Source organism: Heptranchias perlo, chromosome 8, assembly GCF_035084215.1.
Source record: "Heptranchias perlo isolate sHepPer1 chromosome 8, sHepPer1.hap1, whole genome shotgun sequence".
NCBI lineage: Eukaryota > Metazoa > Chordata > Chondrichthyes > Hexanchiformes > Hexanchidae > Heptranchias > Heptranchias perlo.
Window position 1 is genome coordinate 14,240,105 of NC_090332.1, and position 21,687 is coordinate 14,261,791.

A 21,687-nucleotide genomic window follows, 5' to 3' on the forward strand; every position below is an offset into this window, starting at 1 on the left:
GCAGCTCTAGCAGTATCTATGGAGAGAGAAACAGTTAACGTTTCAGGTCGATGACTTTTCATCAGAACATCTACCTGAAACGTTAACTCCATTTTTCTCTCCCCTGATGCTACCTGACCTGGAGTGTTTTCCAGCATTTCCTGCTTTTATTTCAGATTTCCAGCATCCGCAGTATTTTGCTTTTGTTTGAGAGTTTGGTGGGATTTGGCACACCGAACACCCTACTGAAAGAAAGAACTTGCATTTATACAGCACCTTGCACGACCTCAGGATGTCGCAAAGCATTTTACAGCCAAGGATGTCCTTTTGAATTGTAATGATGTGGAGATGCCGGTGATGGACTGGGGTTGACAATTGTAAACAATTTTACAACACCAAGTTATAGTCCAGCAATTTTATTTTAAATTCATAAGCTTTCGGAGGCTTCCTCCTTCCTCAGGTGAATTGTAGTCACTGTTGTAATGTAGGAAACGCAACAACCAATTTGCACCAGGAAGGTCCCACAAACAGCAATGTGATAAATGTCCGGATAATCTATTTTACTGATGTTGATTGAGGGATAAATATTGGCCAGGACGTTGACCGATTCAAAATAGGGCCTAGCCTAAGATTCCTTACCAGCTAGACAGAAAGTGCCTCTTGCGGCCCTGGTACTAACATATCTCAGTCTCTCTCCCTCTGTCCAGTTCATTGATAATCAAAAGGAGCGCGACTCAGCAGCACTATAGAGTTACCTCCGTGCCGAGCAGCAAGCTGGAGCCTAGCTCTTACTGTGCAGCCCAGATGCAAACATGTGTCCCTCCCTCTGTCTGGTCTGTCTGTCTGTCTCGTACCTTGGTCCCTCCGAGCCGCAGCACCTCGTCCAACGTGAACCCATCGTCCGCGTCGTAACGTCCCAACCCGTCCTGACCGCCGATCTCCTCCTCCTCCGTCGCCTCGAGACCCTCTTCAAAAAGCGGCTCCACTTCCTCCGCTGCCATGTCGCCAACCGCCGTGCTGTGCCGCGCCGCCAGTACGCGTGCGCAGTTCAGGCCATGTCAGATAGACAAACCCAATAAAGAAAATTAAACCAAACGGATTGAAAAAAAAAACACAATAAAGAATAAATCAAGGTTAAATATTTCAACCTCGGTAATGTCCTAAAATCGATCGATAATGTCGTATATTAGTCTGGGGAAAACAGCATTCTTTACCTAGCGAATAGGACCTGGGGAGGGTGATTGGTTGAGGGTCAAAGGTTGCTCACGTGGGATGCGAGCCTTGTTAGTTGGAGGTTGCTGTGGGGTTTCTGCCTTTCACCAACATTAGATGTAGGGGATGATGAGGCTGATCACGATGAGGTTCCTTCCAGGACTGAAGTGTTTATGCAGACGAATTTCCTATGATATTTGTAGAAGAGGCTCTCCAGGTATTTGTGAAGTAAACCTCCAGGTTGCAGAGTTGCCACATGTCGATCATTAGCAGTGACAGTTAGTCCTTCTGCTTTAAGTGTTACTTATCTTGTTACTTTTAAAATAAACAACTCCAGGTGTTATAGAATCCTAGAATGGATACAGCACAGAAGGAGGCCATTCGGCCCATCGAGCTTGTGCCAGCTCTTTGTAAGAGCAATCCAGTTGGTCCTCTTCCCCTGTAGCCCTGCAATTTTTTTTCCCTTCAAGTATTTATCCAGTTCCTTTTTGAAAGCCACGATTGAATCTGCTTCCACCACCCTTTCAGACAGTGCATTTCAGATCATAACTACTTGCTGCGTAAAATAGTTTTTCCTCATGTTGCCTTTGGTTCTTTAGCCTATCACCTTAAATCTGTGTCCTCTGGTCCACGACCCTTCCACCAATGGGAGCAGCTTCTCTTTATTTACTTTATCCAAACCCTTCATGATTGAACACTTCTATTAAATCTCCTCTCAACCTTCTCTGCTCTAAGGAGAACAACCCCAGCCTCTCTAGTCTATCCATATAACTGAAGTCCCTCATCCCTGGATCATTTTAGTAAATATTTTCTGCACCCTCTCTAAGGCCTTCACATCCTTCCTCAAGTGCAGTGCCCAGAATTGGACACAATACTCCAGTTATTGCCGAACCAGTGTTTTATAAAGGTTCAACATAACTTCCTTGCTTTTGTACTCTTTGCCTCTATTAATAAAGCCCAGGATCCCATATGCTTTTTTAACAGCTTTCTCAACTTGTCCTGCCACCTTCAAAGATTTGTGTATGTGCATCCCCAGTTCTCTCTGTTCCTGCATCCCCTTTAGAATTGTACCATTTCGTTTATATTGCCTCTTCTTGTTCTTCCTGCGAAAATGTATCACTTTGCACTTCTCTGTTAAATTTCATCTGCCATGTGTCCGCCCATTTCACCAGCCTGTCTATGTCCTCTTGAAATCTATTACTATCCTGATTGTGTTTAATTACAATCCGCATGTCAGTCTTACTGATTGTATGTATCATCTTGAATATTTCCCAGATGTGGAAAGCTCTGGTTATATGTCTATTAAAGGACAGTTGTTTCAATAATGATTTTGCCCTTAGGGTTAGAATTAGGTTAAGCAGAACTTGTCAGTTATCCCAGCCTTAAAAATATAATGAAACCTTTTCTAGCACTTGAAATAAAATAAAACTAGTGATGTTCTAGATTCTTCTTCCCTATATTTGCCCATATTGTGAGATTTGGATTCTTTTAATGTACAGTAAACTGGCATTGACTTAAGTTGTCACATTAGTAAAATGATTGTTGTGTATAATTGGAACACTGCTTCAATCTTATGTTCCATTTCTTGCAGTGTATGGAAGATTATATGCAGGTCAATGGATGAGGTCATGCTCCAGAACATCAGAAAGTACAAAAGAAAGCGACCATGATAATCGGATGCTAAAGCATCTGATTTCAAAAATAAAGTCGACAGGCCCAATCTCAGTAGCAGAATATATGCGGGAAGTTTTAACCAATCCTATCACAGTATGTAATTCATCACGGACTCAAAAATTGCTACCTTGGGAATAGGCTGATATTTTAATTCTTTAATTAGATCTATATTATTACAGTCACTGGCCTCTTTTCTACTCCTGTAATTAGTATACTGTATATGTGTTTTTAAAAAAGCATAATTATGTAAATCAGCAAAGTGTTTGTTTCAATGGGCAATGTTAATTTAGATTATTGGTGTAATCTGTTCCAGGGATATTATTACTACAGAGATGTTCTAGGAGCACAAGGAGACTTCATTACATCACCTGAGATTAGTCAGATCTTTGGAGAGGTACGGCTATATATGTGCGCTGTGTAACTTGTTATGGTTTTGTTAGAACCCTGAAAAATATTTGCCCACTATAATTTACACAAAATGGATAGTGGCCATTAGTAAAACTATTTGATTCTAAGAAAGCAGGATCTAGTTGTAAAAATTTAGATCATAGCCTAATATAGAATTTTCAAAAGTGTATGCACTACTAAAATGGACTGCTATAAATGGTATGCCTTTTCTAAAATAGCCAATAAGGAGACACAGGGTTGCTCCAGTGTCATGAAAACAAAAACTAAACAAAAGTGCCCCCTTTTTAGAGGGGCACAACTAATAAAGAACTAAACCATAAAAAACAAAGGAAATTTATAAACTTAAATAATGATATTATTACCGGTGTCCAGTATACACTCTAGTCCCTGCGGTGCCCACCGGTTGCAAAAGGTATAAATGGTATGCATATTATGGCAATTGCATCTTTTTAGTATTTACTGTGGAGTGGGTATTTTCTTCCTGCTTCCTTTTATTTCCCTAGCTTAATAGATGGCATCCGTGTTCACGAGAGGGATGATCAGTGTTGCCGCTCAGTCAACCCAGCAGGAAGTTTGTTTGAGCAGTGTGGAAAGAGACCCCCCCCCCCCCCCCCACACTCAACTTGGTCCATTAGCCCACTCTTCACCCATTCAGAGATAGCTTTCTCAAGGTGGATAATATTCTCAGTCTAGAGGAAGCCAAAGTGTTGATGTTAGTTGGGTGCTGATCTTTTAGCTGAGACTGCAATGTTCTGGTGGTGTAGGTGTGCTACCCTTTTAAAGTTTAATAAGATACTATGAAGTGTTTACATTGATATGGACATTGCATTTTTTCAGCTCTTTTCATTAGTAATAAGTAACACTACTATTCAGTTTTTTTTTTATTCGTTCACGGGATGTGGGCGTCGCTGGCAAGGCCGGCATTTATTGCCCATCCCTAATTGCCCTTGAGAAGGTGGTGGTGAGCCGCCTTCTTGAACCGCTGCAGTCCGTGTGGTGACGGTTCTCCCACAGTGCTGTTAGGAAGGGAGTTCCAGGATTTTGACCCAGCGACAATGAAGGAACGGCGATATATTTCCAAGTCGGGATGGTGTGTGACTTGGAGGGGAACGTGCAGGTGGTGTTGTTCCCATGCGCCTGCTGCCCTTGTCCTTCTAGGTGGTAGAGGTCGCGGGATTGGGAGGTGCTGTCGAAGAAGCCTTGGCGAGTTGCTGCAGTGCATCCTGTGGATGGTGCACACTGCAGCCACAGTGCGCCGGTGGTGAAGGGAGTGAATGTTTAGGGTGGTGGATGGGGTGCCAATCAAGCGGGCTGCTTTATCTTGGATGGTGTCGAGCTTCTTGAGTGTTGTTGGAGCTGCGCTCATCCAGGCAAGTGGAGAGTATTCCATCACACTCCTGACTTGTGCCTACAGTATATTAATTTACTGTAACAACTGGTCACTTAGAAAATCCTGTATCTAGATTTTTGCAGTTAAATTAAAGAGTTGTCTAAGATATTTTTTCTCTTCCACGCACCCCCACCCCACCCCTCAAGCTACTCGGAGTGTGGTGTGTAAGTGAGTGGATGGCTGCTGGTAAACCAAAGACATTTCAACTAGTAGAACTTGGGCCTGGCAGGGGTACTTTGGCAAGTGATGTTCTAAGGGTAAGTTTCTTGGCTTTGTGAGTGCACTAACTTAAACACCGAAGCATGAATTTGCTTAAGAATATTTCCATCCTCATATTTAGTGCAGATGAAAAATAAAATGTTTTGTAATGTATGGATTTTAGAAATCATTTTCACTTCTAATCAGTATAACTATACTGAAAACAATTCATTATCTTTTAATGGTGGGTATTGTTTAATGGCTTATGTTATATAGTGCATTGCATAATAAATTTAATGACATTCATAATAGAATATTGAACTATTTGTGCTCCTTTAGAAATTTTCTTTACCTCATCCAAATGTCTATGGTGTTATGACTTATGGTTTTTGACAATTGTGAAAGTACTTGTAAAATACACCTACACTAGTGTAATATTCTATTAATATAAGAAAGAATAGGGGAAAATTAGTGAATAGTTTAAGTTCAACATTCTTCGGAAAATGTAAACCGTATAATTTTTAGTGGTTCATCTACATTGTTGAGGATGGATACAAACATATGGTGATTTAACTATATTTATGGAAATCACTTTCAGTATCTTCATAAATTTAGCTAAGCATATGACTTTCATAGATGTATTTGAAAATTAGATAATTCAGAATAATCCTTTAAATTTTTTTTAGTAATATGCAATTTCTCCGATATAAAGGATGTTTACATGAGACATGGTCATTTTGTTTGCCATAGGGTTGGTGAAACCTGTCAATGTTGAAAAATTCACTAGTGACATTGATGTATTAAATCCAGTGCCTGCTTTAGGGTAGTTCAACCGATAGTGACATCATGTGAATCTAACTGACACTGCCCTTCTGTTACCCTGTGTATGTATTTAAAAATAGTGTAGATTGATCTATTGCCAAATTATCCATTCTTGGCCCAGAATTATATATTAATATTTCTTTGACCAACTTCAACACTTTGATAGAACAAATATCATTGTGTAATGATGTCATGCACTTCACCTGAACTGTCTAGTCAGTGGTTATAAATATTACTGCCAACTCTATTGAGATTGGTTACAAGATACCCAAATTGAATGGATAACAGCAAGGATTTTTTTTAACACTGTCTAATTCATGGGATTTCCAGAGCCCAGTGAAATCTCAAAGAATCGTCATCGTTTGTTGGGCAGCACACAAGCTTTACTTCCGAGACAGGGGTTGTGAACAAAAATAAAAAGTTAAATACCGAAGAAGAAAACAAACAATATTATGGCAGGGTGGTCACCAAATACTGTACAAGTCAATCGTTTCAATTGCTATTTATTTTAGGTGCACTTCCCACAGCAAACTTTTTGTTTAACAGGTTAATCTGCAATTGCACTTTTCTTTTTGATGACAATTAGGTCTTCAGCCAGCTCCGTTCTGTGCTGAGGGAATCTGAAATTTCTGTGCATCTGGTTGAAGTGAGCCCAAAACTTGGTGAAGTTCAAGCACAGCTTCTGACTGAAGGAGAGCAGCACTTGCTACATGATCCCAGTGCTGCAATTTATAAGATGGGTACTACCAAAACAGGACTTCCAATCTCCTGGTACAGGGATTTACAGGATGTACCTAAAGGTGAGACTAACCCGCTTATTAATTAAAATATAAAAGAAGGTAAACTAAGAAAATATCATGTAACATAGTGGAGTAAAATAGAAAATTTAAATGTGAAGGCTATGCCTGATACAAAAGTATGACAGAAGGAAGGAAGGGTGATGCCTGAAATGTATCGGACAGGAAGTGCACACTGAAATCCCATCATCTTAATTTTAATATTTTATATGTAGATATAACCTTTGAAATTGGATATTTCTTAAATAGATAAAGTTGATTAAATAGGTTGCAATTTACAAATTCTCCCAAATCAACCCACTTCATTTATTTTTACCAATTCAGTTACAATTTTGATTTACTACTTTTATTAGTTTCAGAATGTTGGTGTTGCTGCATTCCAACTGCCTTCTTCTCTCCACACTTCCCTGAAAATTATATGTTCAGGCTTTAATGGTTTCTTAGAAGGTATTCTACTCTATACTAACCCTATTCAGCTGACCCCATTCCTGTATTTTCTATACCTTAAAGTTGTAGAATTTTCAGCAGAATTGTGTTCACATTGCTTTCAGCCTCGTTTATCATCAGCCTGTTTACCTGTAATTAGAAGGGGCTAGAGGAAATTATCTTCCTTTTGACTACAGCTGCTAGAAAGATTGCAATCAATTTAAAAATTGTTGAAATAATTAAATGTTTCTCCTGTCTTCTTAACATGTGCTTTAGTGTTAATCTATCAATGCTCATTTCTTTTTCAGGTTTCAGCTTTTATCTTGCACATGAGTTTTTTGACGTGCTTCCAATCCACAAGTTTCAGGTAAAAGCATCAGGCCTTGTATCATATTCCAACAGTATTGATCTGTATTTTTATTTCACAGCTTCTGTTCCTCATTTCATTCCTTTGACCTCCAATTAGTCCCCTTCACCTGGGGGGATCAAATGGACTGGCTAATTATTTACTGCAGATAATAAGTACTGTCGGCAAAGCTAGAAGGTGCAGTCACTCAGGATGGTATATGCAATAGAACTCTTCCATTCGCCCTCAGAACTTTAGTACAAGAAGTGAGTTTTCCCTTCCTAACCAAGGGGCACTGAAAAAAAAAGATTTTTTACCAAGCCAAGAAAAATGTAACAAAGTTATTGTGAGACTCAAATATGTTGTTATGCTGAAGTGTTTTTTTTTACTGAAGTGTTCTACTCGCACTGCGCCCAGAGATTGCAAAATTTTGAGCAAACTAGTTTGTTTAAATAAATGAACTCACAAATGAAACAGAAGTCATATTGGTCTTGGCTTCATCTGGTATTTATGCCGTGAACAAAGGAAGCTGGCTACAACGAAACAGATTCTAAAATAGCACTGATTGCACATGTAGCTGCCGCTTGAATCCTGCACTTGCTGACTGTACTTCTGATATTGTGGCTGCGACTCACTTGGGGTGCAGCAATAGCGGTGCATATACAGTATGGTCACAGCTTCAAATAGTCAAATGCAGCACTAACTACTACTGTAATTTCTAATTACTTCTCTAATCCCTCAGTTTCACAGTTTGTACCCACGCTAACAGGTGAGTAATTATTGCTGTAGTTAGGGGGACAACAATGAAATCTTTCACTGTCAACATTCCCCATTAACTTTGGGACCATATTTGGGTTTGTCACAGCAATTATGCTATGTTTGCTTGTAAAATATGAGGCAACTGAATAACTAATGTGTTGTATTCTGTAGTATTCACTTACTTATGATTTCATAAAGACTGCTTTCATAAAAAAGACTGCTTTTCAAAGGATATACTGTATTTCCTTCAGTGAGGTAAAGTTCTGGTGAAATGGCATAATATTAACTATTAGCATGTATTAAAATATGAACTCTATATTTTTCAAACTGTAGCCATTACGAGTTTATAATTACTAAATGTCCATCACTTACAGAAAACCAAGCAGGGATGGCGTGAAATACTGATCGACATTGAACCAAAGGCACCAAAAAAGCTTCGGTTTGTTCTCGCACCTTCTGGCACTTTGGCTTCAAAAACATTGATTCAGGTGAAATTGAAAAAATGTTGCACCACTGGATACAGTGTTTGTTCTAAGTTTGTTCAATTTTTAAGAATCTAAGGGGGTAAATTTCCTCAGAGCTTCTCCTGTGTAAACGGGGTTTCAGCCAAAGTTACGGCAGCAAAGTGGGAAATTGCTGGTGTAAATGTCCAGTTTAAAAAAAAATTCCTTCAATGAAAAATCCTGTACAGTAGCTACTTCATCACATTTGTTGTGCAAAGCAATGGAGAGGAACTGAATGCCGAGTCATTTTTATGTTGGATTTGCTTGTTCGGTTGTGCCTTAATGGGTCCACACCATGCTAAGAAAGGTGATGTTCAAGGTTTTTCCTTACAATCTGCCACATTATGCTTTTCAAATTTGGGTGGGCCATTAGATAGAGTAGCTGAGCAAAGGCAGGAGTGAAACTCTTAGTTGGGAAATAGTGTGCAGAATAGAAAAGTGGGTGACTATATAACTATGGAATTTGAATAATATTTCAATAACTAGTTAAACTTTTTGGGAGTTGCAGTAATGTTTCTGCATCAAAACAGAATATTCAAAGAATACTATGGATTAGGTTTTTCTTTATATAATTTTGTGATTTGCTCTAATCCATTAAAGGCTAATTGTATAACTTCAGATACCAATGTTAAAAGATAGAAGAGCTACAAATCTATCTATCACAGATTTGTGGAGACAAGGAAGCTGTGGTTATTGAAAGGGCATTTTTTTGAGGTTTAGAGAAGTCAACACAAGTTCACCACAGCTTCTGCCAAGACAAATGTGAAGAAAAAAGTTACTTCAGCACTGCAGACAATACAAGTTACAGTGTCTCTTCCCATTTCCCATATCACTGCATTGGGCATCCAAATATACAAGTTTGGTCTACCATAATTATTGATGGCTGTTCAGGAAAGGTTTAAATAGTTTGTTTTATTGAAGTTCTTTTGTGTTTTGGAAGTTGAATATGGTCTACTACTCAATATTTTCTGTTGGCCCTGTAGTAAAAGTCTTTATTTTCCTTTCCAAGCAGAGAAATGATGAAAGAGACCATGTAGAGATCTGCCCTGAGGCTGGTGTCATCATCCAGAGTCTAGCCAGTCGAATTACTGAAGATGGGGGAGCAGCACTAATAGCTGACTATGGCCATAATGGAACAAAGACCGACACATTTAGAGTAAGTTCAATGAAGCATATTCTTAAAGAGCCTTTAGTAGGCGTAGGTCTCCCATCATATTGCAATCATCCCCCAGATATCCACCACAGACTGGCATTTCATTCTTTACTGGTCTGGATTATGTTATTAAATGTGGATCTTGTGTGCTGCGAGTTTCATATTCTGATGTTGTGTGCTATAGAATTCAAATTAAAACAGAGAATGAGATTAGTTTGATGCTTAATAGTACTGGCATGGCTGAGTATTATTAATGTTCTTTTTTGTGAGAGGCGGCGGTGGTATTAGTTAATGAAATGATTTCTTGAAAATTATTGTACATTAATTCATGCTGTGAATTTCAATTACAATTTCTAATGGATGAGAATACAATATCTAGCACAGTAATGTTAATAACTCAGTTTTTTAATCAGTACAAATGTTATCTGCCCACAGGTGATAAACTTCAAAAAATATATTTTTGTTATTGCCTTCTGTACAAGGGTACATGAATGATTAAATCTAAGCCAAGCCCAAAGTTGTCAATTTATTTAATTGATTGGATCAATTAATATTGGTAAAGCCTTAATCATTAATAGATGATCAGAAAAGTACAGAGACATAACGTGAACAGTTAGTGATGCAATCTGAATGCTTTTTTAATGAAAAATGTATAATCTACATTTAGTGAAATATCATTATTAAGTTAGACTCTTTTGTATTTGGATACTGACTTGTCCCTTTTAGTAAATAAAATGTTTTGCAAAATACAACATTCCCTCAGGCTAGCTACAATGTTTTCAACAGACATTTCACTGATGAATGAAATGTTCTCATAGCAGTGACTTTGTTTGTCTTTTCTTTTTAAAAAAAAAACTTGACCTACTTTTGCTGCCAAGGACATTCCCGATTAACATTGAGAAGGCAACAAAATATAAATATATATATATTAGATCTCCAAAGGAATGAGACCTTACTGTTTTCCAAAATTGTTTGCAAAATGTTGGATTTTTGAAGAATTAAACCCACAAAGGATAGTAACAAATGTTTTCAAGTTTATATAGTAGAAAACAGTCATTGTGTGATTGTAAATGGTTTCTTGGCATTTGGGCATTTAGAATTGACTTGGTGTTAATTTTTATAATATGACTGGCTTGAATCGGAAGTCCTAATTTCAAGAGATCCCTGTGAAGTTTCATGTTGACCTTTTGTGTATTTGCTGGAGACGTCAACACAATGTGATGTGACACCAGTGGTTTTCTACCCAATTTCTTATACACTGATGCTGATCTAATGCCACATTGCGTTTTAAAGCTTAGGGATGAAGCTTTCTAGGAAGTGCCTTAGGACATTTTACTACGTTAACGGTGCTATATAAATGCAAGTTGTTGTTTGCAGCTGCAGCCCATTTCGATTTAAACTGTTGTTTGAACCGATTTATATGTGTAAATGGAGGGGGGTGGAATAACTTTTGGGAGAGGATATTGATCATGAGGCCTTTCTGTCTATAGATGATTGTCATTATAAAACTTTTAAAAATGCTTCATCAAATTTTAAGTGCCTCTCTTATATTGGGCACTGGGCTTCATTCAAAAATACGGGTAGGAATTACGTGTTTTATTATCTATAAACACTAGGATATTATCAGAATAACTTGAAGAAAAACTATTAAGTAGATTTGACAAAAGTTCCTTAGTGACATTTTGGAGTTCTTTCATAATTTGTCATCTTGTTTTCATTTTAATGTACAAGTTATTTGCAAAATCAAAACCCTTTTTAAAAATCAAACCCTTACAAAGAAAGGTAATTAATTATGAGAATCCTTTATTCTGTTTTTGTTTTTTAAATATTGGTAATTTCATCAGAGAATTGCATTGGCGTTCAATTTAATGGACATAGTTGAAATGAGGCAATTACTGAAGCACACTGTTGTGTATCGTTAGTGTACAGTTATTAATGTATCAACTTAGAATCATAGAATCGTTACAGCACAGAAGAAGGCCATTCAGCCCATCGAGCCTGTGCTGACTCTTTGTAAGAGCAATCCAGTTAGTCCCATTCCCCTGCTCTTTCCCCATAGCCCTGCAAATTTTTACATTCATCTTAGTTGCACAATTAGCGCAATCACATCACCAATCTGGTTTCCCCCAACAAAATCAGCAAAACCAAAAGATAAAATCATAGAATTTACAGAAAAGATGGCAGCCATCATGCTAGTGTCTGTGTTAGATATTGAATCATAGAATGTTAAAGTACATTAAGAAGCCATTTGGCCAGTTGAGTCTCCACACACACTACCTATTATAATCCCATATTCTTGCTCACTTTATTCTTTAATATTCCTCTTTTTAAAGGAACTATCTTTTAAAATAATTTATGGACTCTGCTTCAACAACATAGGATATATAGGAGTGAGGAAGGACTTAAAGTGGAAACAAAAATATTGTTTGCAACTCATTGTTTCTGAATGGAGTACTGATAAAATGACGTTCTTTAAAAGATTAATTTAGTCCTAATGAACTGAACTTCATTCAAACTTTTTTCCTCTGAATTGAGTTCATATTAACATTTTAATTGTGGTGATTTGCAAATTCATCAATTAACCTAGTATAAACCAGTATATTTTTGTCTTGACTGCTTCTATAGATGATCATTCAAATACAAAGCCCATGTTTTACTCTCTACTTGGTTACAAGTCAATATTTCCAGAGAACCATTGACTGCTTTCTCTGTCACTACTGCTTATCTGTTCTAAAGAGTAACCTTTATGTGCAGAAGTTGCTGGATGTATTTAACAACCTTTATTAATATTATTATGCTTAATAACCATTACTTTGTAAAGGGTTTCCATGGGCATCAGCTACATGAAGTGCTCACAGCACCTGGAACTGCAGACCTGACAGCAGATGTTGATTTCAGTTACCTTCGGCAAATGACTGAGGGTAAGGTTACCTCCTTAGGACCAATTGAACAACAGCAATTTCTGAAGAATATGGGCATTGATGTGAGACTTCAGGTAAGACATTGCCAGCAGTTCTGTTTTTCCCTCTTTATATGCTGTGGCCTAATTTATTTCTGTCTTTTTGTACCTTTGATGCAGTTTCAAGTCCAAAATCTAAGTATCTTCTCTTGCCCTTTCCCTACGTTATTGCACTGTCACTGTTACTTGTCGATTTCCTAGATTGTTGAATTTTCAAGCTGAGGTTCCTGGGATCTATGAGGGGATCTTGAGTGTACTCAAACTGATCTGACTTTTGGGTACTTGTTGACTTACTAGGACAGTATTTCTGTTGGTATATATTAGAAATGTTTTCTGCAGTGAAAGCACTGTTTTGTTTGGGGAGCTGACAGTGTCTTCAGAAGCTTGGGACAGGTGTTTGAAACTCACAGACCACTTTCCTAGATGCTTTACAGCATAATTAATCATAAACATATCTTTTCCTGAACTTGTGCTATATACTTTTTCACAGTTTTTGGTTCATAAATGTGAACCAGTAATGCTGTCAAAATCGATAATATATTGCAATAAATTAGAAATGAGATACTTCATTATGGCTTTTGCATAAATTCCTTATTGCAAGATAGCTGCCCTTTCTTTTCCCCCCACTAGTCTTTCCCCTCTTCTGAAGTTGCTAGGTGCTGTTGGGGCAGTTTCACAATTGCCTCATCAGAATGGCCATTTTTCATTAATGGGGCCCAGACAGTGATCGTCAGCAGGGTAGTAGAGAGGTAGTGGTACATGACAGCCACGCAAGTCCTAACCTCACCCAACGTCCATCTATGAATACTTTCCGGCAGGGGTATTTTCAGGAGCAGGAACTTGACTTTTTTTTGCCCTTCCATAACCTAGAGATGCAGTGGTGAATTGTAACAAATTTACTACTGCTCTGGCTGAGGTCAGCTAACTCGGGACAAACCATGGATCAAACTTGAAACCTTGGTCTGTATGGCTCAGTTACACACAGGGAGGCGCAATTACCTCTGCATTGTGATTAGCTCTACTTCTCAACGGCACATCGAATAGAGTTCACAGCAGAGGATTGTTTGGCAAAGTCAGCCATTTCAAAGCAGCATTCTTTTTATTTGAACTTCTGTTTTAATCAAAATTACAGTAAAGAATTTGGACCTGTCTTAGTACAATTTTCCAGTCCTCCACAGTAAATACTTTTTCTCCAGAGTACTTACTCGCTCTGATTTTTTTTTCCTTGTTTGTTTAGCCCAGGGAAGCTGCTCTCCACGATTGTGCTGTGGCAGCCACAGGATTAGAAAAAGTACTTGGTTGCCAAATTCCGTCCCTTTTATTACATAATAGGATTGCATTTTGTACTGACTAGATACAATATTTGACCAGTGCGTGTCATCTAGAAAATGTTAGCTTGATACTCTTCTACAACTATCAATGTCATATTACAAGCTCTGTTTCTCCATAACACACACATTAGGATTCATGGCTCAGGGTTGTGTAGGTGTATACATTACTGAAATCTTGTGTAAGGAGGGTTTAGATGTCCATTCACTGATGATATGCCCTTTTTTTCATCTGTATGTAGTTTTTTCCCCCCCTATTCCATTACGTAAATCAGATTATTTTCTGTTGGTATAGTGGAACCTGTGGTTAATTAATGTGTAAAATGTTCAACAAATAAAGTCGTTAATATATAAATAAAATTAGGTTGTGCTACAGTAATGGAGAATTCTGTCATTTTCTCTTTTTACTGTCAGTTTGCATGCTACTTGAAATATTTTTCTTATATGGGGGGAACTGGCTATAATAGGAAAACTTCTAGTTGTAAAATGTTGAAGAAAAAAGAACAAACTTACATTTCTATAGCATCTTTCACCTCTTCAGGACATTCTACATTCACAGCGAATCATTTATTTTTGAAATGTAGTCACAGTTGTTATGTAAACATACAGAGCAGTCAGAATGTCATGGGTTCAAATCCTATTCCTGGACTTGCGATCATAAATAAGGTTGCCACTTCAGTGAAGTATTGAAGGAGTGCTGCATTGTTGGAGGTGCCATCCTTTGGATAAGACATTTGAACCAAGTTTAATCAGCCTGTTCAGATGCATGTTAAAGATCCTATGGTAATGTTCGAAGTAGGGTGGAGAATTTTCCAGGTTTTCTGGCCAACGTTCTACCCTCAACCATCAAATCAGATGAACTGGTCACTCGTTCAGTTGCTGGTTGTGTATCCTCACTGAGCGAAAATTGTCTACCATATCTACAGACATAACAACACTTGCACAACTTCAGAGTAATTCTTTTGGGACATTTTTGACTGAAGTGTTGAGATGTAAACATAATTCCTTCTTACTTTCTAGAGGGGAAATAACTATTCTGGGAAAACCAGCCAAAAGCCTAAGAACAAAGAAAAAGCACTTTGCTTAGAAGGGTCAGATGGTTATTTGACGATTGAGTTGCACTATTTTATTAAATGTGGCTAGTGATCAGCATCATGTCAGCCCCTCGTTGTTATACTGGACTTGATGCAACGTGAACGTTTACCACACTACAGGAGCCTGGCCAGACCAGATATAGGAGATGACTATTTACAATTTAATAGTGTTGTGCTACCAATTGGGTACCTAATGTACACAGATTCCAGTGTGAATCCAGCACCAAATTGGTGATATAACAGCAGTTATAAGTCTACAACTACAAGATCTAACAATGATCTGATGAGTAAAACACAAGCTGTGTTAGCAGAATACTGCCTGATCTTTCAAAGAACCTGTGATTAGATTAACTTTGGCAGGAACACTACTGGTGCTTTGGCCCAGAACCACTGTCTGTAGCTGCCAACGCAAATCCTAAGGAAGCACTTTGACTCTAAAAGTCTCTGCACTCCTGCTTTTATTACACCTGTATCACCTGTGCCAGCTCCCAACTCCCAATGTTGCAGGCAAGCCTGACTCCGTTACCCTGTCTGGAGCAGCACTTACAACATCAGGAATCAAGAGCTGCACGGGCGATCAAGGATCCTCCCACACGATGTACAAGGTTTATTGAGTAGTTTCAGTAGTGTGGAAAACACAGCATTTACATGTATTGTTGGCTAACATATGTAGGGTATGTTCAATTATCTGTATGTTCTAACACATTTATAGATTTGTGCTCTATCTGTAGGAAAAATAAATCAATAACTACTTTTTTGGCAACTGATTTCTTTTTCTTTCTTCCAATCCCCACTTTTTCTTTCTTCCAATCCCCACTTTTTCTCTCTTCACAGGTACTGCTAAGAAATGTATCTGACCCAGCTACACACCAAAAACTAATCGATGCCTATGATATGATAATGAACCCTGAGAAAATGGGGAAACGATTCAAGTTTTTTGCCTTGTTGCCTCATAATAGACTGATGTCAGGAGCAGGCATGAAGACTGAGAAACATGGTGCAACAGCACCACCTGTTGCAGGATTCAGTGAACTGCAGTTGTAAAGGAGGACAGAAGGTAACTGGTTCGGAATGATTGTCATTGCTGGTGCTGCATCTCAGTGAAATAAAGCGACAGTACCAAGTTGATGTGATCATTTTTGTAACCTCAAAACTGATAACTTGTACATCTGCCCACGGAGAGCACATCTTGACACAAGCAGAGAATGAAAATGATGCTAATTCACTTCAGATCATGTGAATTCTGGACTCAGGAATAATACATAAATGAAATGGTGTTCCAATGATCTTGCTGTTCATGGTTGTAGTGGTAGAGGTTGTGGGTATTGTCCAAGCAAGCTTATCAAATTGCTGCTGTGCATCCTGTAGCTAGTACTTACTGAGGCCTTGATTCCCAGTGGTGGAGGGAGTGGATATCGGGTGCAGGGGTAGGCTGTCAATCAACCAAAGTCGGAAGCTATGTGAGTGTTGTTGCAGCTGCAACCATCCAGCCAAATGATGAATATTATATCCCACTCTTAACTTGAGCTTTGTAGATGGTGAAGAGGTTTTGAGTGGTCAGGAGGTAAGCCAGTTTTCAGAGTACCCTACCCCTGCCCTTCTCTTGTATCCCCATTGTTGATGTAGCTGGTCCAGTTAAACTTTCAGTCAGTCAGTCAGTCAATGGTGATTCTGAGGATATTGAGGGTGGGGCACTCTGCTGAGTGATGGTGCCACTGAAGATTAGGGGGAAGTGGTTGGGCCTCTTCATGTTGAAGTGGTCATGGCCTGGCATTTGTGTGTGTGAATGCTGCCTGCTTCTTGTCAGCCCAAGTTTACTGAAGAGAAGGATAATGGAGAGGAGGTGACTCTTGAAATGGTTGAGAGGGACATGAGCATTATTATGATGAATAACAGGAAAATGTTAACTAAGTTAGTTAAGCTAATGTCACTGTTGTAATGTAGGCATACTTGACAGTCAATCTGCGCAGAACAAGGTCCCACAAACACCAAATGAGATAAATGACCAGTTAATATGCTTTTAGGAGTGTTGATCGAGGGATAAGTTTTGGCCAGGACACTGGGAGATCTCCCCTGCTCTTTGAATGGACAATGACACTTCCATCCATCTGAAAATGCAAACAGAGCTGCAGTTTAACATCTCATCTGAAAGATAACACTTCCATCATTGCAGCAGTCCATTGCAGTGGCAGCCTAGATCATGTGCTCAAAGCCATGGCATGGGGCTTAATGTCACGACCTTCTGACACCAAGGCAAAAGTGCTACCACTGGGCACTGGTGGAGTTCCAGCAACCTGACTCATTTAGCTGGGTCATGTGAACATACAAAAATGACAGGCAGGAAAAGACCAGCTGATCCATCCAGCCTGACCCATATTCATGATGCCTGGAGCATCAGGTTAGGAGCTCCTTAAATATGTATGGCAGGCTCCTCGCAAGATTCTTTCCTGCCTTCAAGAGTGAGCGTCTCTGTACAAAGGAGGAGAAGTCTGCTGCAGCACCAAGAGATCCAGAAAGGGACTTTAAAGGGGCAGACATACTGGCAAGATTATAGGAGATGGCCCACTCTAGGCTTCGGCCAAGATTGGGCCTTCAACAGGTAAGTAGCTGGGACTGACCGGAGGGTAAATGGGTACAAGAGCCCCAAAAACAAAAACCCAATGGCTCTATTGGAGCTAAATTGGAGGAAGTAGCGGCCTGTACTCGGCTCTCTCTCCAATGTAAGACTTTGGGGCCATTTTTTTTATTCGTTCATGGGATGTGGGCGTCGCTGGCAAGGCCAGCATTTATTGCCCATCCCTAATTGCTTTTGAGAAGGTGGTGGTGAGCCGCCAACTTGAACCGCTGCAGTCCGTGTGGTGAAGGTTCTCTGACAGTGCTGTTAGGTAGGGAGTTCCAGGATTTTGACCCAGTGACAATGAAGGCAGGGTGATATATTTCCAAGTCGGGATGGTGTGTGACTTGGAGGGGAACGTGCAGGTGGTGGTGTTCCCATGTGCCTGCTGCCCTTATCCTTCTAGGTGGTAGAGGTCGCGAGTTTGGGAGGTGCTGTCGAAGTTGCTGCAGTGCATCCTGTGGATGGTACACACTGCAGCCACAGTGCGCTGGTGGTGAAGGGAGTGAATGTTTAGGGTGTCGGATGGGGTGCCAATCAAGCGGGCTGCTTTGTCCCGGATGGTGTCGAGCTTCTTGAGTGTTGTTGGAGCTGCACTCATCCAGGCAAGTGGAGAGTATTCCATCACACTCCTGACTTGTGCCTTGTAGATGGTGGAAAGGTTTTGGGGAGTCAGGAGGTGAGTCACTCGCCCCAGAATACCCAGCCTCTGACCTGCTGTTGTAGCCACAGAATTTATGTGGCTGGTCCAGTTAACTTTCTGGTCAAAAGTGACCCCCAGGATGTTGATGGTGGGGGATTCAGCGATGGTAATGCTGTTGAATATCAAGGGGTGGTGGTTAGACTCTCTCGTTGGAGATGGTCATTGCTTGGCACTTGTCTGACACAAATGTTACTTGCCACTTATCAGCCCAAGCCTGGATGTTGTCCAGGTCTTGCTGCATGCGGGCACAGACTGCTTCATTATCTGAGGGGTTGCGAATAGAACCGAGCACTGCAATCATCAGCGAACATCCCCATTTCTGACCTTATGATAGAGGGAAGGTCATTGATGAAACAGCTAAGATGGTTGGGCCTAGGACACTGCCCTGAGGAACTCCTGCAGCATTGTCCTGGGGCAGAGATTATTGGCCTCCAACAACCACTACCATCTGCCTTTGTGCTAGGTATGACTCCAGCCACTGGAGTATTTTCCCCCGGGCTTACTGTCACCACAGCGGACGGAAGGAAACTCTGCCTGGAACGTTGGTCTGTCTCTCCACCAGCATTTGCATGGGGCTGTGGGTGGTTAGTAAAATCCAAATCAGGGTGGTAAGGCAGTAGGCCTCACCGCCTTATGTTTGTGTGTGATCCCACCTGCTTTTGGAGAAGATCCCTCAGAAAAATCTACCCCTGTGTATAAGTCTAGTTTGGCCCAGATATCAGGAGGACCACAGAGGAAGTCTAAACTCTCTTAGATTCAGTGAAGTGGATGGTCAGAACGGTTTTTAATTGTGTGTGAAAACAGGCAGTTATGCTTTAACCGGCTAGTAGCCCATCGTTCTTTAATTCTTCAATGTCATCTCTTCCTAGCACTGTGAAACAGAATTCCAAACATTGGATAGTTCACCCAACAGGGAACACGAGCTGGGTTTAGACGATCATGCGATAGATTAGTTTCACCTTAGTGATGATGTTCTGTTGCAATTGTAATACAATCTGCATTTGTATTGAATGTTGCAGACACTGAAATAAGAAAAGGAAAAACAGAATGGATTTATATGTTTAATTAAAATCTCTGATATGTGAAAGTCAGGATTTTGACAGGGCATGGAATCTTGATTTGTACACTCTGGAATCTGCTGATTAACGGTTTTTAAAATTTCTTTTCCAATATGTCATAAAATAATTAATTTTACCATTAGCCATTTTAAATGCCTCTACCTTACCTTGGCGCTGCCTTTTTCAGCTGTATGATAGCCAATTAAAACTGCCAGCAGTGAGATACATTTTCCTCATGCCCGTAACTAAAATCTGCCACCATGGTAGAGGGCTGAGATTTTGCTGCACATCTTGTCAAATATAAAATTATAGAACATAATTTAAAAACTGTCAAATCTCTTTACACTTTGTTGTATTCTAGGAGTATTTGTATGTTATGTAGGTTCACAGTAACAGATGTACTTGTGAAGTTTGTACTGCATTTGGGTGGTAGCCAGTATGTTGACTTGTTGAAATATTATAAATACAGCATGGAATAAAAATCAAAACCAGATTTTTGAGAATTTTGTGTTTCTCGAAATGACAAATGAATTTTCCCCCCATTTTTCACTCAAAATCAAGCATTCCAAGTCAGGCATAGCACAGGTTAAAGTTCTCATCACAACATCTTCATGTCCAAGCAAGAGGTGCACCCCAAACGCATTGGTGAGTTATGTGGCTCTCTGCGTGACGCTGTCTACTTAGTGCCAAAGTATGAACAAATTTGTACTGGAGTAAGGCTACTCAAACTTGTTTTGTGTTACCGCACCACTTAGTCCCAAACTCGAGCTAGATGTTTGTTTAGTTCCCAAGGGGAACATGCAACTTCCTACATTTCTGAAGGGAAAGTAGTTTGTGTCATCCTGGAGGGCAAGCACAACCCTAGGATCCTTTCTCCAATAAACTTACATTCCTCTCCCAAACCTCATCTGAAACGCAAAACGTATGGATTTATCTTTAAGATTGAAACCATCGATGGAACAGCTTCTGCTGCCTTCCCCAACCTCCTAACCATTCTAGACCTGAACCTCTCTCTTTTAGCATCTCCCTCCCTCCTATCTCTAAGCCTACTTCATCAATGAGATCCATTTCCTTCTCCCACGATGCCCTTTCCAAGCAACTCCTAATCATGCAACTTTCCTTTCAGGCACTTATGCTAGTTGACATCAATAGTTTTGTTTCCTTATGCACCATTTCTCTCCCCTTGAAAACCACCATCACCCCTTTCTCACAAAACTTAACCATAATGCATCTCCCTTCCCTTTCTAAAGTTTTTGTACCCATGATGCCTCCTAGCTTTGTGCCCTTCTTTCCTATAACACCCTCCAGTTCGGCTTCCACCTTTGAGCTAACAGCCCTAGCCAATGTCGTGAGTGGGACAGTAATGCATTATTGCTTCTCAACCTTTCTGCAGCATTTAATAGTGAATTTCCTGCAATAGCTTCTCTTCCCTCTCTGATACATCACCTCTGTGGTGGTCCCCCAAGGATTTATCCTTGGCCTCCCTCTTTTTCCTTCACTAGATGTTGCCCCTCAATGACATCAGCAACAGGCATTGTGCCAGCTTTCACGTTGTACACTGATGATACCCAGTTCTTCCACACCTCTTGACCCCTCGAACACTTCCATGTCATCAGACTGCTTGCCCGACATCAAGTCCTGGATGAATCGCAACTTTCTGAAGCTCAACGCCTGGAAGACCAAAGTCATCATCTTCAGCCCCCCGCACAAACTCTACTTCATTGCCACTAATTCCATCCTACCCTGGCCACCCTCAGCGCAAACTAGACTATTTGCAATCTTGGTAACCTGTTTGAATCTGAGTTGAGCTTTAAACCCCAAGTCCTTTCTATCACCGAGACCACTTTCTTCCAACTCCACAACTTTGCCCACCTCTGCTCCTACCTGAGCCTCTTTACTGTTGATACTATCATCCACACCTTTGTCCCCTCCAAACTTGATTATTTCAGTGCTCTCCTTGCTGGCCTCCTCCACCTTGTCCGAAACCCTGCTTCTCTCATCCTGTCCCACAATATATCCCACTCGCCCATCACCCCTGTCTTCAATCTACACTCGTTCTCTGTCCTCCAATGTATATTTAAAATCCTTATAGTCATCCATAAATCCCTCCATGACTTAGCCCCACCCTACCTCTGATGATCTCCCAAACACTCCATTCCTGACTCTAATGGGTTGTGTATTCCCCCCTCTTTCCTTTGCCCAGAGATTGGTGACTGAGCCTTCAGCCGTCTCAGTCCTACTGTCTGGAATTCCCTCCCACCTCT

General features: G+C 40.0%; 2 protein-coding genes across 5 annotated transcripts in view; one reads left to right on the plus strand and one right to left on the minus strand.

Annotated features, from left to right (window-relative positions):
• cebpz (CCAAT enhancer binding protein zeta) overlaps positions 1 to 1,003 on the minus strand; it is a 31,544-nt gene extending 30,541 nt beyond the window's left edge. The window contains exon 1 of one of the 2 annotated variants that reach the window (XM_067988696.1): positions 834 to 1,003. In XM_067988696.1, coding sequence (XP_067844797.1) covers positions 834 to 980 — 147 coding nt within the window. In that variant the 5' untranslated portion in view covers positions 981 to 1,003. Of the gene's footprint in view, positions 1 to 734; positions 793 to 833 lie in introns of those variants that run through there. The other variant, XM_067988697.1, reaches the window with a different exon arrangement.
• A 256-nt stretch (positions 1,004 to 1,259) lies between these two features.
• On the plus strand, positions 1,260 to 19,916 carry ndufaf7 (NADH:ubiquinone oxidoreductase complex assembly factor 7). Of its 3 annotated transcripts, none has more exons than XM_067988702.1 (10): positions 1,260 to 1,408; positions 2,783 to 2,958; positions 3,179 to 3,259; positions 4,810 to 4,920; positions 6,270 to 6,483; positions 7,215 to 7,273; positions 8,386 to 8,499; positions 9,524 to 9,670; positions 12,489 to 12,662; positions 15,883 to 19,916. In XM_067988702.1, exons 1-10 carry the CDS (start codon positions 1,318 to 1,320, stop codon positions 16,090 to 16,092), a joined length of 1,377 nt encoding a protein of 458 aa, XP_067844803.1. In that variant the 5' UTR covers positions 1,260 to 1,317; the 3' UTR covers positions 16,093 to 19,916. The 3 variants fall into 3 exon arrangements, with proteins under 3 accessions (XP_067844803.1, XP_067844804.1, XP_067844805.1); XM_067988703.1 differs by having other exon boundaries at positions 9,527 to 9,670; XM_067988704.1 differs by lacking the exon at positions 2,783 to 2,958 and having other exon boundaries at positions 1,295 to 1,408.
• The last annotated feature ends 1,771 nt before the right edge of the window (positions 19,917 to 21,687 follow it).

Bases quoted from the DNA above. Each gene is read 5' to 3' on its own strand.
- ndufaf7 (XM_067988702.1), top strand. From the start codon at position 1,318: ATGATGAGGCTGATCACGATGAGGTTCCTTCCAGGACTGAAGTGTTTA. The intron at 2,959-3,178 runs GTATGTAATTCA...AATCTGTTCCAG, and splicing joins TTTTAACCAATCCTATCACA to GGATATTATTACTACAGAGA. The intron at 6,484-7,214 runs GTGAGACTAACC...TTTCTTTTTCAG, and splicing joins TTTACAGGATGTACCTAAAG to GTTTCAGCTTTTATCTTGCA.